The sequence below is a fragment of the Corticium candelabrum genome, chromosome 7 (assembly GCF_963422355.1).
Source record: "Corticium candelabrum chromosome 7, ooCorCand1.1, whole genome shotgun sequence".
NCBI lineage: Eukaryota > Metazoa > Porifera > Homoscleromorpha > Homosclerophorida > Plakinidae > Corticium > Corticium candelabrum.
Window position 1 is genome coordinate 4,419,781 of NC_085091.1, and position 16,742 is coordinate 4,436,522.

A 16,742-nucleotide genomic window follows, 5' to 3' on the forward strand; every position below is an offset into this window, starting at 1 on the left:
CGCCACACTGCCGCGGCCAGGAGCAAAGGAAGAAATTCTTTTTTTGCGATTGACCGTGAGCGCTACAGGTTACTCCCACTGTAGCCAATTGTTCAACCAAATTGCGCCGCACACCCACGTGCCAGATGCGTCTGAGGGAACAGTAACCGTTGGCCGTACGCGACTCAGAAGCTGCAACATAGACGAACCATTCCAGTCAGTCAGAAATATGTCCCAGCGAAATCACAAGAAATGACTAGGAGTCACGGCAATCACAAGGAATTGCAAATTTAGATGAGTCACGATGGAATCACTGTGAATCCAAAACGTTTGATATATTTTTGCATCGTAAATCGACATGCATTTATGAGAATCACGGAAACTGTGGGAGTCACATTGGAGTCACTGTGACGCCAGAACAGGTGCTAAATTGGTGCGTCGCAAGTCGTGCCACATATGTCCAGTCGTGCAGGTTACTAGCAGCCGTGTTCACGGAAACACGTCGTGAACGAGCTGAAGTGCACGAATCCGTGATCATAACTACCAGACACGGCAGCGTGATACCGCCGATATCTGCCTGGATTTCGCTATCACACTGTGGGACAACGACGGCATGCATTCTTTCGTGCACTTCGCACATGCTTGCGCGGGTGTCTCACCTGTGCCACAGATTGCTTCACTGACTCATCGAGCTCTTCTTGGCCTAGAGCACATCTCGTGTGGATGTTCCTACCGCAGCAATAACGTCTGTCCGATCTCATGCTGAGTCCTCGCTTCCTTGGCATCATCTGAACCAAGCGATCACTGATCTGATGATGAGTCAGTCCACTGCTAACCCAGCTGCGAATGTCCGTTTCATTCGCCTTATCCATACAGCGTCAGTGAGAAGAGCTCTACGAACTACGAAAACGCGCCAAAAGATAGCAAATCAAATCCGCAAGCGCAGTAACTAAAAGGTATGCAATACGCATGCGCACATGTTGTCCCTCGGATTTCCAGACGCTGTTTTATGTTGTCTTCTTCCGCGGATTTCTTCCGGGTCGGGGTAGAATTGCCGACACCTAGAAATTGTTTATCGCATGCGTATTACATGTCAAACATTTATTTCTGTTCCTTTAGCCATGTTACACCTTGTAAGGCTTCAGAGGCTTCTTTGTAGTATGCGTCGCTATGCCCCTCCATAATCGGCAAGTGGGGTCTTTACTCTCATCTGGGCGTCTACCAACCCGGCAGGTGAGCCCAGCGGGGTACATGTTTCTGTGTAGTCCACACGGCGATCAATGACTAGCGAATTCGATATAGATTGCAGGCATTACGGTGACCGCAAACATCGGGACAGCACTCCTAGTGGATATCAATGACCACCAGGGAAGCACTGACCGTCATCATCAACGAACCGTTCGCCAGATCACAAAAACTCCCAACGACTGAAACGAGTTATAGTCTCATGGATAAAGCTAGTGAAACATGAGAAAGAAAGATAGACAAGTTTTATAATTTGCTGTCGTCACTGGAGTTTGAACCCCCAACCCATGGAGTGGCAGCTATTGTCGCTAACCACAAGCCACGGCGGTGACTTTTGTGTCGTGCTCAACCAGATCAGTCTGGTTTGTAAAGTCTATTACAAGTACCGGAAGCAAACGCTGCTTCAGAAGTACTTAGACCATCACGGCTGTCTAGAAAGAAGACATGACTTTACGAAGGATTCGAGTAGATCCCAGAAGCACTGTCTTCTGTAAGTGCTGCAGGTTGTGATGACCTGGAATAATGTCCAGCCACCGTGCAATACCTGCGTGCACTGTGGCCAAAGCTCCCAAGACTACCGGAACCACCAGTTTTTGACAATGCCACATGCGGCTTACCTCTACTCGCAAGTTGCTGTACTTCGCCAACTTCTCAGCATGTTTTTTGCTAATGTTACCATCAGCAGGACAGCTGATATCAATAAGAAGACAAACGTTTATCTTGTTATTTCTTAGACAGATGTCTGGACGATTAGCTTTGATCTTCCTTGCAGTGGGGACGGTGGTATCCCACATCATACTAATGTCATCCGTCTCCACAAGCCTATCAGGATGATGCCGGTACCATCTGGTCTCCACTGGAACCCCCAAATGGCAATAAACATCTCAGTGAAGGATGGAGGCCACCTGATTGTGTCGATCCGTGTAGTCCGTCGGTGTCAAAGCACTACAGCCTGCCACAATGTGGTCGACTGTCTCCAGGCCTACACTGCACATGCGGTAAGTAGGACTGACATCACGATGTAGAATCTTGCGCTCATAGTACCGAGTCCAAAGAGCTTGGTCTTGAGCAGCAACAACCAGTCCCTCAGTAGCAGCGGAAAGATTCGCTGCCTTTAGCCATCCGTAGGTCTCTTTCATGTCCACAGGCAGTTTCTCAGTGAGACGGTGATACTGCCCGTGCATAGGCTTTTCGCTCCAAGACCGCACAGGAAGAGAACTGCAACACGTACGGTAATGTCTCGCATCTGTTTCAGGCGCTTGCTCGAAGCCACCTTTAACCGAGATAGATGCATTCCTGTGTAAGCTCTGCGACTTGTCGTCCGAAGGAAGACTCCTCTGCACCTGTGCAGTAAAGCGACAAGCCATTCGCTTGATCGAGTGTGAAGGTTTTCCGGAGTCACACTCCCGTATCATTTGCATGAAAGAATCAGAACTGTCAGCAAGGTAACAGTTCAGCCTCACAATACAAGATTGATATGTCGACTCAATCTGTTGTAACCCTCTACCCCCATCACTGCAAGGAGCGTACAGTCGGTCAACGTCTACAGCAGGACGGTGGACGCCGTGCAAAGAGAGGAGTTTTCTGGTTCTTCGATCCTGCTGCTGCAGGTCTGTTCACCCCAACGAATGACGCCAAAACCGTAAAGGAGAACCGGTAGTGCAAACCCATTGATGGCTAGAATCTTGTTCCGACCATACAACTCAGTCCGGAGAACCACATTCACTCTGCGGAAGTACTCACGACGGAGTCTCTCCCGCATCATGCTGTGATGAATACTGTTACTTTCATCTACGCCCAAGTACTTGTAGACTTGACCCGGTTCCAGACAGGTGTTGATGGTGTCCGTTTTTCCTACCGTCACTCCAGAGTTGTGTCTAGATAGCCTGCCGTTGACAAAGTGTGCAACAGCACATTTGTCCAGACCAAAATTCATCTGGATGTCATCAGAGAAGGCACGAACCGTGTGCAACAACCCATACAAATGATCAGAGTTTTTGCCATACAGCTTCAGATCATCCATGTAAAGTAGATGACTGATGAGCTGACGTTTGGCAGTCTCACCATGCCCAGTGGTCATCCGGTAGCCGTAACTGGTTCTGTTCAGTTCCTTACTCAGAGGATTGAGAGCATACAGAAGAGAAGTGGAGAAAGTGAGTCACCTTGGAAAATACCCCTCCTGATCTGCATAAGCTTTGTGTTGATCGTACTGTTCCCGCAAGAAAGCACCATCGATGTCCTCCAACTCTTTATCACACTTGACAGGAACCTGCACAAGACTGGACTGATCTTATGCAGCTAAAGGCATTAGAGCAACCAACTGTGTGGCACGCTGTCATAGGCTTTCTGGTAGTCCACCCAAGCCATGCTCAAGCTCTTGTGCCTGGTCTTACAGTCTTCGGTAAGCAGCTTGTTGATCAACAGCTGATCCTTTGCACCAAACGATCGCTGTCGACAACTCTTCTGCTCCGGAGCCATGAGGTTTCTCTGAACCAAATGCCCTGCAATCTTCTGCCTGATGACTGAGGTGAGGGTCTTATAGAAGACAGACACACACGTGATTGGCCGGTAATGTTTGGCCTGGTCAGTCTTGTTATTCTTAGGAATCAGAGTGGTTATTCCTTGAGACAACCAGTCGGGTACAGAGTCTGGATTCTGAACCAGCAGGTTGTAGTTACGATTTAGATCAGTGTGAAGACACGTGATATGCTTGACCCAGAAACCATAAATCTTGTCTGGAACGGGAGACTTCCAGCTCCTTGTCTTTTTGAGACACGATGTGACCTCATTGTCTAAGATAGGCAAGCACTGCTGCTCATCTCTCCGGTGCGTATCGCCATCGGTTTGACGTCTCAGCCAGAAGGCAGACTCATTGTGATGTACCTCAGTTTCTAGGATACCACCCCAATAATGGTCGATCTCAGACTCGGATGGCGGGGAAGTGACCTGGATAGTCTGCTTACCCAGCTCTCTGTAAAACCGTCCAGCATCTCGTTGGAACAAACCGTTCTGGCGAAGTCTCTTACGATTCTTCTCCAGCCTTCTGGTCCGCTCGTTCTAGGACTTAAGTTCCATTTTCAATCGATTGTTGGTGACCTCACAACTCTTCGAACAGGAAACGCCCAACCGATGCCGGAGAAGTCGGAGTTCATGTAACATACAAATGCCCGATGAACCCTTTTTAACCTCTAGCAACAGCGAGATCGCACGTCGAAGTGCGAGAATCTCGATATCCAGTCTTCGTCTCCATGTTGGTGTTTGAGAATTGGTTGACTTCGGCGTCTTTAAGCCCCGCCTTTGGACAATAGCGAAGCAGCAGAGTATACCAGGTAACTGATTTCACTAATATCTGGTTCATCCTTTAACGAATTAAGGGTTCCACTGTTCACAAAGTTCCTGGGAAGGCGTTGTCTCTTACAGATAGGAATTTGCCTAACTTTCTGCAACTCCTCAAGAAACTCTCGACGAAGTACAGGATCTACAACAGCATCACTATTAAGCGAAAGACCATCCTTCGTTTGGTAGCAGTCTGGAATGAGTTGAGATGTAGGAGTTTCCATCCTTTCTAGCCGAGAAGCTATACTAGGATGTGTAGTCATCAGATCAGAGCTAACAGAGTCACAAGGGAATGGTGATTTCCTGATAGCACTGCACTGAACTGAATCCAAAGTGTCATCTACGGATAGGATATCGCCACTATCTCTTGCAGATGAGCAGTCCTTAGAGGGAACAGTGACTGACTGAACAAGGAAGCCGTCTTCCAAGTGATTAGTAAACTCATGATCCTCTTGCATCATTGACACGACAGGTTTCCCACCACGTGCAGCAGGCGCCATTCTGGCTGAAGCCATACATTGTCAAGCAAAGGCGTGGTAACTGAATTATCAGCTGATAGAACAGAAACCACATCCAACGCCGACATCTGCACACCAGGACAAACATCAGTCGTAACAGAACAAAACTGAGACGGCCTTTCCATCCTGTGCGGCCTCGCGTTTAATCTCCTCTAGCTCTGATTCAGTCAGACTTCCAGAAGTTAGGAGATATCGCTTCTGGTCTGCCAAACGCCGCTCAGAGACGTCAGTCAGAGAAGGATTTCGCTCACACCACAGCTGATTATTATTATTATTATGACCTGACGTCGCACTCATTAAAATTAATGGTGCAAAAACAAAAACAAACAAACAAACAAGTAATATTAACTACTTTGGCATCAATCTACTGAAAATGGTCTTCTAGTACTGATTTACTACTTCTAGCTGGTTCAAACAACCAATCGTATGCCAATCTTGCAGCCTTAATTGCGCCTAGACTCAGATAGAGACAAATCAATGTTCTTCCAAATGTCATGAGCAATTGACTGTCTCGACAGTACCCTGGTGTGGCTTTGGCAGTAATGCAATTCTCATTCCCGGCATGAAGTAAAAAGGACTACCGCTGAGAATTATACCTAAGAGACGAAATGTACGCGATAACACTTTTCTCAGACTGAAATAGAGAAGACAAAAACTGTAGCTTTCGTTTCCTCAGCATCTCGGGCAAAGGCAAAAGACCGACGAAATAAATCATTGTATCGACATGACATCCTCTTCTTCTGACATTGCAAATTTTCCTTATAGCATCATTCCACGCTATACGTACTATATGTAGTTGACTATCACTCAAACACCACAACTGACACCGATAAAATACAGCTGAAAATGCTTGTGATAGACAACATAACACAATCTGAGTGGCTCCTTTAAATTAATTGATGGTAAAAGGAGTTGAAGGATGAGAAAAACCTCTTCATTTCAAACTCAATTGACAATGACTCTTTCATATCAGCGCACATAATATGGCCAAGATGTTTCCAGCTTTGAACAAAGTCCAGGATATTTCCATCAAGAATCAGCTTAAATAGTGGCAACGTTGACAACCACGATGCTCTACTGGAGACAAATCGAATACACTTTGTCTTAGAAGAGTTAAACACTAAGTTCCCCTCAACAGCAAATGTAGAACAAATATGTAGTAATTATTGCAAGCCATATGAGGAGCCAGATAAGAGACAGATGTCATCGGCATAATGGCTCCTATATTAACTTTCAACACTGCAACCATATCCTGACCTCAGGACCTGTCCCCACTTAACTCTGCCTTTCAATTTTTGTACCAGTATTCCAGTAACCGTAAAATTAATGGATTGAGACCTCGATCTTCCAAGATGCCAAACAATTTATCATGGCTGATCCTGTCAAAGGCTTTAGAGGCGTCCATAAAACAAGAAAATACAGGAGATCCTCTCATATTGAAATATTCTGTAGTCTCTCGTACTAGAAATGAGCACATAATTGTACTATGTTTTTGCTTAAATCCAAATTGAAGACCGCTTGATTGAAGATTAGACTTACACATGTCCGCTAACACAAGTTCCAAGATCTTAGAAATTGTTGAAGACAGAGTTATACCCTTGTCATTTGACATGTCAGATCTGCTGGCAAGTTTATCTTTCACTATTGGTACTATAATCCCATCTGTCATGGAGTTGAGCAGATAGCCATATGAATCAACATACAAGTGAAAAGAGTTGAGATATGAGCAATGACACAACCTGGGGCATACATCAAGTGTTCCTCACAGATATTGTCCGAACCGGAAGCCTTATTGCCCCTCAGAGACTGAATGACTTTCTCAACCATGTCATCTTCTACTACAAACTCAGATCCAAACGGTACCTCCCTGTGTAGACATTGTGATTGTCTATTTTGACTTGTACCAGACATGTCATACATCTCAGAAAAGTGACTTCTCCAGAGTTGTGCAATATCGGTTTCATTAGATAAACCATTAATGGATGTTGCTTGTGAGATTTTTGAAGATTTCAGCTTATCAACTGTCTTCCAAAATTGAGAGCTAGAGCCCCCAACATGTGACAGGCTATTCTATCTAAACGTATCTCTTCGGTATGTCTTTTTAGTCGTTTTACTGCATACTTGTATCTTTTCTTATCATTCTTCATTACTTCATAGACAGGACCACTGGTTGGCTTTCCAGACGCTGCCCACTGACCAAAAGACTGTCGTGCAGCCACCTGATAAGGACGAACATATTGGTTCCAACCATTAATAGCACTCTTTTTACTTTGGCACTGATATTTCAATGGCAGGCAATGATATGCAGCGGAATGCATCAGACAGACTATGTTAGATAAGTAACCTTCCAACTGTTCACGATGATCATGTGAGTCACACGACGATGGACAACGAGCCAAGTGCACTGGAAAGCTTATATCTGCAAATGACTGCCAGAGAAAGTCTTGATAATTACGAATGTCATCTGCACTAACAGACTTCCACAATGGTTGCCCAAAAGAGGCAGTTTCTCTATTAAGATCATTGTTATCAAGAATTGTTTTCCCTTGAAACACAGAAGTCTCAACAGATGCAATTAATTGGAAGTGATTAGAAAAGTTGTCAGATTCATCAATAACATTGATCTTGACAATGCTGTTCAAGATCGATGTAGTACATATCATGTTGTCAATCCACTGTACACTTCACGCTAATTGTGTGTGTGTGTGTGTGTGTGTGTGTGTGTGTGTGTGTGTGTGTGTGTGTGTGTGTGTGTGTGTGTGTGTGTGTGTTGTGTGTGTGTTGTTCAGATTAGATTCTAATCCACCTGTGGTTTCTATGTTTAGAGTGAACACACTATAATAACAGTCATCTGGTGCCACTTCTATAAACAGATGTTCCTATAAACAATTTGAAACAACATGCCAATCATTGTTCGCATGCATGCACATGTTTGTAGTCTCCTGTTTGGTCGGCGAAATGTCAGGCTGTGGTCTACTGATACCAGCCAATTGGCATTTTTATCGGCCATTGGCCGATTGCCGGCTGTTATATTGATTCCCGCATTTAAGATAATTGGTATAACATGGTCCAACTGGAGCAGCTCTTATTGCTCTAGTAAGCATACCTGCGGTGACCTCTATTTAATTACTCACTTCCAAGTTCACACTTACGGGGAATAGACATGCAGTAGTCGAGTTCGTGACAGGGGGTCATAGTTTTTAAACTTTTCCGGGTGGGGATCACGATTTTAATACTTTTCTGTAAGCAGGAGTCATGGGTAGCATGTTGGATTTCTCCCATGAAATGCAGCCTACCTGTTGGATACGAACCGTTTTCAAGGTAGAAAACGACCCGCTCGTGCATCTGTTCTTCCATGGCGCTTCTCGTCATTCAGAATATGCGTGTGAGCGAGACACACAATGACATATTTCCTGCGTGGTGACAGATTTTCTAGCGCCTCGGCCGAGACAGATATCCTAAGGGAATGTGTCTCGGCCAAGACAGATTTCCCAGATTTCCTAGCAAATCTGACTAGCCGAGACGGATATTCTAAGGAAATGTGTCTCGGCCGAGACAGATTTCCCCGAGACGGATTTCCTACTACACCGGGACAGTTAAAAGTGACCGCCCCCTAATGATCGATGCGTCTCATTGGCTAAAGATGCCTCACGTCAGTGCTACGACTCAAAACAAAACTCCGTATTTATCTCAACTTTCTCAGCTATTGTATATAGCAGTCTTGTGTCCGTTTACTGCAATGACTACGTGATTTTTGGTTATGAAAAAACAGAACGCAACACAATGAAACCCTAAATGTATTAAACTAGAGACTTTCCAAAATGTTTAGAAATTATTTGAATGCCATTAACTTCACCAAGAGTACCTTAGACAGCATGATCAGTACCTACGCATATCAAAATTTATTGATATGTAACTTAATCCAAAAGATACACATTGGACAGAAAGGTACGCATCTCGTCGTTTCTCAATTATAACAACTAACAGGAAAGCAATTTCTTTCGCTTTCGACTATACACGTGTATACGTAACCAGTCGACGTCACGTAACTAGTCAACGTCAAGTACAATTTTGATGCGTCATTCGCAATCTTGTCGAGGGTACAGCATCGTTCCTCCCCTCTGGTCGGGCTCGTAGTAGTTGTACGTAATGACGGGAACACCTTGCAGGTCTTCGACCACTGAAATCCTCTTCATCGTTACGTTAAAGCAACACTTTCTTTTGGTCACCTAAAGATTTTAGACTGTGTGAAACAAGACTAGACTCCTGTGTATTTGTCCAAATTGACGAACCTCATCAAAGTAAACGCTGAGAACTCGTCCTTTAAAGTCTGTTCTCTTGATCATGCATCGTCCTTCTTTCACTAACTAATCAACACAATAATTTGTTGTAGTTCTCATCGATTAATTAATTAATCAACACAATTAACCTGCTTCAACTCGCTTTGCACTGGTGCAAAACTTGAAAAGAATGTCACGTCGGTCACCGCCATGTTGGAGCTATCCGACTCATTTCGGATCCACCTACACAAACCATTTTGTATATAGAGGGATGCTATATAACGTGCACTAAGAGCTAACCTGTTGCAGACTCTGACTAAGTATTTGCATGCTCCCTTCTGAATCTTGGCGACGGCAGACACATCGAATGCAGCGATCTCGTCCGGTTTAGGTACATTGTAGTTGACACCGAGTGAGGCTAACAGGCAGCCGCTACCACAAACAGACACTTCGATGACGGTAGGAAGAGCGGAAAGCTAAACAAACATTTGCTCAATTTTTCTATCAAAACAATTTTGTTGCAAATACGGAGTGAACCTGGACAGTTTGTACTTGCATGGCATTCGAGGAATCGATAATTAGCTCTTGGTCTAGTCCACTAGCTGTAAGTTGGACTGTTGCCGAGACGCGTCCGTCAGACAAAGTCAACTGGCCATATTCCGATAGAGCTTGAAGTGCCACCACAGTGTCCTACAGTAAAGGCAGTAGCAAACACTTACTGACACTCCGTGTTATATATACCATAGATCAATTGATACTAACTTGTGTGGACTTAAATCCTCCTCTCGGATTACGCTGCTCGAGTAGCCAGCGAACAATTCGTAAACTATACGCGATGTTTCCTCTGTTCGCAAACGCCAATAACGCATAGGCGCTCGTCTCCACGTCACAAGAACTCGATCGGCAATAATAGGACCACGCCCACTTGTTCTCACAAGTTGGAGAAAGTGTGTATTGCCAGTACCTGTGGTCGTCATCGGTTTTGGCACAATTTCTTAACAAATCGAGAGCTGCGTCTGCGTTCGCCTCGAATCCTGAGGCTTTCGTCAACGTGTAAGCGACTAAAGCCAGATTATACGGGCTGCTGCAGTTGGACGGTATGCAGTTGTTTGTCAAGTAGCCCAGCGCAGCGGTTACCGCTTTATCCTAAGCCAAAACGTATTAGCGGTTTATCTTGAGCATATGATATCCGTTTGCTGTTACCTTTGGTGGTAGTCCAGCCTCAAGAAGCGCCAGTGTGACGTAGGCTGTCAGAGAACAACCACCACCGCTGCATCCTTGCATCTCCTTGTGTAGTGGTCCGCACACCGGCGGAAACGAACCGTCGTCCTTCTGTTTCGATATGATGAAGTCGATTGCTTCTTCCTGTACTCTGTTATCGATAGACATTCCAATGAGGCCGTCCGCTTGACCGAACGATCTCAACACAAACGCGGTCAACCTTGAAAAGAGATGATAAACAATGTTATAGAAATTTTAATACATTTTGTTGGTTCAACATACCACATGCTTCCACAACGATCGCGATCTCCAAATGCGCTGTATGATCCATCCTGACGCTGATACGTCAACTCTCTCTGGTAGCCTAATACAATAAGATATCTTTAATTGATTTGATTAATATCAGAGAGCCTGTAATGTCTTGCCTGTTTGCATGTAGTGAAGAGCTTTCTTGCGCGTTGCAGCGTCAAGCTTTCCGATTGTGTCGAGGTAGCGAGCAATATAGACGGCGGGGGCAAAGTTGAGCATGTTCTGCTCACCACAGCCCGTTGGCAACCTCAAAAGACTTTCGAGACCGCTAATAGTTGGTCCCATGTAATTCGCTGCATATACATAGTTTTTATTGCTTTACATTATGTATAATACACTCTTAAAATGTATGCAAATAGACCTGTTACTGAAACTTCTGCGCTTTCTGAGTCGGGAACGTAGTCTGGTGGGAGAGATGCATTGAAGCGTTTTGTAATGCACTTGAGACCGTCATCAGACGCGTCGTCGAGTTCGGTGGTGGGAGTAGGAGTTTCTGCTATTAACAACGGTAATGTTTTGAAAGCATTTATTACACAACTGAATATATGTATATATATATATATATATATATATATATATATATATATATATATATATATACATACATACATACATACATACATACATACCTTCAATACACAGGAGGGCTGATTGGGCATACTCTTCTTTCACTCCTTCAGGCTAACAACAGTAGTAAAGAGTTAGATTACAAACTTGTGTTTTAATCATGATTTTGATTACTTCGACAAACAGATTTTGTATCAGGCTATCTGCAGCGAATGTCGATCTGGCTGTGGCTTTTAAAGGCAGGTGGCCATTCTTGAGAGGTAGAAGGTAATACGATAGAGAGTTACCTGCGCTTGCAGGAACAGTCACCGTTCTAACAGCCTGATGTAGCGCTGTCTTGTTTCCCTTTCCGTGCACTATTCGCAGATTATTGTTCTCGACTAGGACCTCGACATTTGCCTAGGAAAAAGTGTGTCACAATGGCAGATAACATGAAACCGTTTGGTCGCTCACTGTTAGTGGTGTCTCCAAGTAGTTGTAAACGGTGAGAGTGATCTCTACTAGCTCTCCTCTTATCACCGAATAGGGCAGATTGAGAGTGATGAAGAAAGGTTTGAATACTCTTAAAGTTGTCGGTCTTGCTATTGACATGTGCGTTGACGGTGAAACAGAGAAAGCATCGGCAACCCAAGACGTAATCGTATCAGGCACAGTAACTTCCTTCCTCTGTGTATGATTACTAAATAACAAAAAGTTTATCAGCCAACGCAACAAGACAAAACAGAAATCAATGATATACTTCATCTCCATTTCAAACCAAAGCCACGTCTCGGGAAAGTATTTTCGTACACGAGTTGGATTTACAAGGTTTTCAACGTTCGGTGAATCAAGTGCTTTACTTGTTTCGCCTTTTGGACCTTTTTTACGACGCTCTGGAATTGAAGCTGCTAACGGTACAGCTAATTCCTTAGCTACAGTAAATGGACCACGGTTTCTTGCAAGTGATCCCCAAACTAAAGTTCAAAAAGTATAAAGCAAAATCTTGTTTTTGTACACCTGCAGGATTTCTAACATGGAAATCGGAAACAACAGTCGTATGTAACTTCAGGTTTGGGTGGAGGTGGTGGTTTTGAGCATTCAGTCAGAGACGTCGTATCACTGTCAGACACACTAATTCCAGAAGCCTGTAAAACAAATAGCAAATACGTTTTGGTTAGTAACAAGAGTCTGCTTTGCAATCGCTAGTACTAATTTTAGTCATACGGTAAAGTAGCTGCTTGCTTGGACGTAAGAGCAATACCGAGGAGAGTAAGCGACATCATTGCAACGTCGTGCACAGCATTTACCAGGCCTGATAATGCGGCGTTGCTGTCTTCCTTCGTCTCCTTTGACTCCAGGAGGACCATTTCTGTCTACTGCAGGGAGAGGTCTCTTCTGTGGAAGAGGTGGGTTTCCTCCTTTTGAATATCCATAGCAGTCACAATTACAGTTCCAGTATGCATACCAGTCACAAACGTAGCTCTTGATGGCCAGTGACTTGTGCTGATCAAACTGTCTAATCTCATCATACAACTGAAAGACAAACGACTGTTTGTGGAATGGTTTAGAAATGGCGAGACATATCAGGTCACCTTAGCTGTTGTAAGTTGGTTCTTATCTTGCTGAAGGTAAACGCTTTGATCGACTGCTACTACGCCCACGTATGACGAGACAGGCGCTTGTATTAGTAAATGGGCTTTCTCGCCAGGTCTCACTTCTTCTTCTTGGAATTCCAGAGACATCTAGAAAGAACAAGCTTGTAATACAATATAAGACAAATTGCCGGCTACAGCGCAACTGACCTGTGATCTGGTATTCGCAATTACATGAAATGCGATGCGTGAGGCTGCTTGATTCTTCTGACTGACAATAACAGTAACTTTTGGAGCCATCGATGACGTCACAAGAAATGAGAATGAGCAAGTTCTCCTAATGCCTCCGTCTTCACACAACTGTTGATGTTTGCTTCTGACATTCTCATCTCTTGTTGGTAAGCACTGATCATGACCGACAATCTTACCTTTGCTAACAATCTAGAAAAGTGTGGATGACGTAAATATCGTTTGCTATCTCATTTAATGAAGACGGTAATGACTTACATAATAATCTGCAACTGCTTTGCTAGAAAAAGATGCGTAAACAGTTACTGCATTACCGACCTGCATCAAGACAAACCGTGACACCACAAATCACTATCCAGACAAATGAAATAAATTACGTTATACCTCTACTCGCTTTTGGTTGCTAGACAACACTATTCGTTCAGGAGCATAGATCATATTTAGAGAAGTGTATGCATTAGCAAAACGATTTGTTTCTCCTGTTTTCGGGACTGCAGAAGCCTAAATACATAACACGGTTGCATTATTAACTTTGTAAGCTTTAAAACTTATTGCTTACGGTAAAACGAATAGACAGGGCGTTGCATGGAGTACAAACATTAAATGTTGCTACTCCACTTCTATCAGTCTGTTGATAAATGGCTGTCAGCGATTGATACTTCTTTTTTTGACATCCGCTTTTGTCCATCGTGTATATCGTACCCGTCAGGTTTACATTTGCATACTTTGGAATTCCCGTCAAACTTGACGCTGCAACCTAGAAAGAGAACACTTAGACAAGATAGCGATTCAAATAGCTTCTACTTGTTTTTTACTTTTACTGTGGTGTAGTGGCACTGGCTGAATGTTTTGTCTTCTTGGATAAAAGTCAGTTTGTTCGGTCTGTAGGTTCTTGTGATACTTGTCGGTCCGTCACATTGAACGGTTGTTTGAGACTGCGGATCGGTCACGTTGACATCAATGTTTAGCTTTCCTCCACAGCCACGTGTACAGAATTTTATACAGATTTCAGTTGTTCCATCGATCTGTAAGAAAGGTTGAATTCACGGTTCAAGGTTTTGCATACACAGTATACAAACGCGCATCTAATAGCATTTGCTTTCTAGTTCAACATTATACACGTACACTTCGATTTATATATACGAAGTTATATTGTATGTCACAGAGCCTGGACATAACAGTGTATTGCAGTTGTCTTATGCTACATTTGCTAGTAGCCACAAGAAGAACTTCTCCCATATATTTGCAGATATATAATTAATAAATAATTTAAATTTAATAAATAATAGTCATAATAACATTAAGTCACCGCCGTGGCTCAGTGGTTAGCGACAGTGGCTACCACTCAATGATTTCGGGCTTCAAACCCTGTCTGTCTGTCTGTCTGTCTCTCTTTTCTTTCATGTTTCTCTAGCTTTTCCATGGTACTATGACCTGTTTCAGTCTCTGGGGAGTTTCTGTAGTCTGGTGAATTATCTGTTGCGGATGACATTCAGCGTAATGAGGATCATCAATATTCCTAGGCGCGCTGTACCGAGTTTGCGGTCACCGTAATGCCTTCAATCTATATCGAATTGGCTAGTCATTAATCGCCGTGTGGACTACACAGAACCATGTACCCTGGTGGGCTGACCTGCCGGGTTGTTGGGCGACGAGATGGGGTAAAGACCACACTTGCCCATATGGGAGGGGTAGAAGGACACATCAAATATTGTATATTTAATAGAAAATTTATTACATTAATAGAAAATTGTCGTTTAGACGGTAGACTTCAAAACTTTAAATACGGACAATTTTATTTAATCACATTATCTGACCTTGCGGCTTTTAACGGCTTCTTCTAGAGGACATCGTAACCATCTATAATTAGGAGTCAGTCGTGCTTTCAAATTTCCTCTAACTTTCTGACCGTAAGTATAGCTAAAACATTTCATCAATTACATTTTAGAGGTTTGTAGTGTAATTGGATAGAAGCTTACGTTGCTGAAACAGTGAAGCAAATCTTCCTTGTAACACAATCGATGACATCATTAGTAGGGACCAACGAACAAGAAAATCTGGGCAAAACTGCAAGAAGCATTTATTTCAAAAAAGCATTTTAAGTAGAATGAGTACAGTTTACCATAACGTTTAACTTTAAAAGTAAAGCAAGAACGCTGATTTTTGGGCAAACCCTATAATTGAAGAAACAGAAAGTCTTAGACTATACTCTAGACAAAGCAATTGATAAACGCTTCTACCTCATACGTAGCACATAACGTGTGTGTTCCAAGGACGGGTTCAGAAGACAATGGAAACTCAAATTTTCCAACACCTGCGCAAGATATATTAGCTGCAAAATCATTGATCAACGAATGCCTTGTTAAAACGTGCGAGCTAGTGCTACAGTGTGTTGGTAATATCATTATTATTTAATTAATTAATACTTTCAAATTTAGGCACTCACCAAATTCTAAGTCAATGTTGGAATAACGACCAATGGTATATGATTTAGGATTCTATAGCACAATGAAGCTTGTAGAACATATTCGCGCTAAAAGTGTGAACACACCCACCTCTATGGTGACGGTAACTCCTCCTGTCACAGACCTCGTCTCGCGATCAAGAACAATCACTCTTCCCATAACTGAAAAACGATTTATATTATATTAGACTTAATAACATCATCGATCTAGACGTTGATTTTATACCCTTTTCTCCTGGTTTGTAGATAGGTTTGTCTGTCTGAATGAGGATGATTCTGTTCTTGCCAGATATTGTAAGTGGTAGACTCCTGGTCACCACCGTCTGCATATGCGTTGTCATCTTGACGTCGATGCTGTACGGACCTTTAGCTGGATCAGCATCTTTAGGAATCTACGGTGCAAGATAGCGACAGTAAAATCATGCATAGTTGAAGACAGGTGGAAGAGTAACACGTGTCTAGACACACCGTCAGTGAAAATGCGTTGAATGAACCTATAGAAAATAAATCCCATCTGATATGACTATTTGAAATAAGCTAAATCAATATTTCACTACCTGCGATTACTATTCTTTTCTTGCTTGAAGCAAGTGAGCTGCCAGTAGAACGTGTCACGTGTACAGACACCGACTGTTTTGCCTTCCAGAGAATGTCCTCCACGTGAACGTACGCAACAAATGTTTCTCCAGGCGCTACACTTTTTGGTGCCACGACATGACTAATATTGGGAGGCCTGAAACGTAAAGCAAACTTTAGAAACACAGACATTTTTCAAAAGTAGTCTTCTCACGGAATACTAGGAGATAGTGAAGATACACAGCTCAACGTCGCAAAAAGTCCATATGATGAAAGAAGCAAATATTGTGTCGTCATCTTCGTCAGACAAAGCTGAAATCAAAAGACCGAAATGGAGGGCCTTTTGTTCTCCAGCTATGTGACGTAGGTGACAACTGGATGCGTAGGCGGGTGGTTAATGGCATTACTAACGGGAGGCGACAGTAAA

General features: G+C 43.4%; 1 protein-coding gene across 2 annotated transcripts; it reads right to left on the reverse strand.

The window, feature by feature from the left end:
• Positions 1 to 9,027: 9,027 nt before the first annotated feature.
• On the reverse strand, positions 9,028 to 16,661 carry LOC134182518 (alpha-2-macroglobulin-like protein 1). 2 transcript variants are annotated; one of them, XM_062649929.1, is made up of 32 exons: positions 16,530 to 16,661; positions 16,297 to 16,472; positions 16,208 to 16,233; positions 15,966 to 16,131; positions 15,831 to 15,901; positions 15,722 to 15,773; positions 15,516 to 15,589; positions 15,398 to 15,449; positions 15,255 to 15,342; positions 15,093 to 15,195; positions 14,091 to 14,300; positions 13,835 to 14,032; positions 13,660 to 13,776; positions 13,534 to 13,593; positions 13,237 to 13,467; positions 13,027 to 13,176; positions 12,659 to 12,967; positions 12,468 to 12,579; positions 12,195 to 12,408; positions 11,909 to 12,134; positions 11,630 to 11,854; positions 11,518 to 11,569; positions 11,250 to 11,381; positions 11,005 to 11,181; positions 10,862 to 10,943; positions 10,562 to 10,799; positions 10,121 to 10,504; positions 9,896 to 10,048; positions 9,659 to 9,834; positions 9,508 to 9,601; positions 9,371 to 9,445; positions 9,028 to 9,307 (listed from the first exon to the last, which is right to left on the reverse strand). In XM_062649929.1, exons 1-32 carry the CDS (start codon positions 16,610 to 16,612, stop codon positions 9,158 to 9,160), a joined length of 4,656 nt encoding a protein of 1,551 aa, XP_062505913.1. In that variant the 5' UTR covers positions 16,613 to 16,661; the 3' UTR covers positions 9,028 to 9,157. The 2 variants fall into 2 exon arrangements, with proteins under 2 accessions (XP_062505913.1, XP_062505912.1); XM_062649928.1 differs by having other exon boundaries at positions 11,250 to 11,384.
• Positions 16,662 to 16,742: the final 81 nt, after the last annotated feature.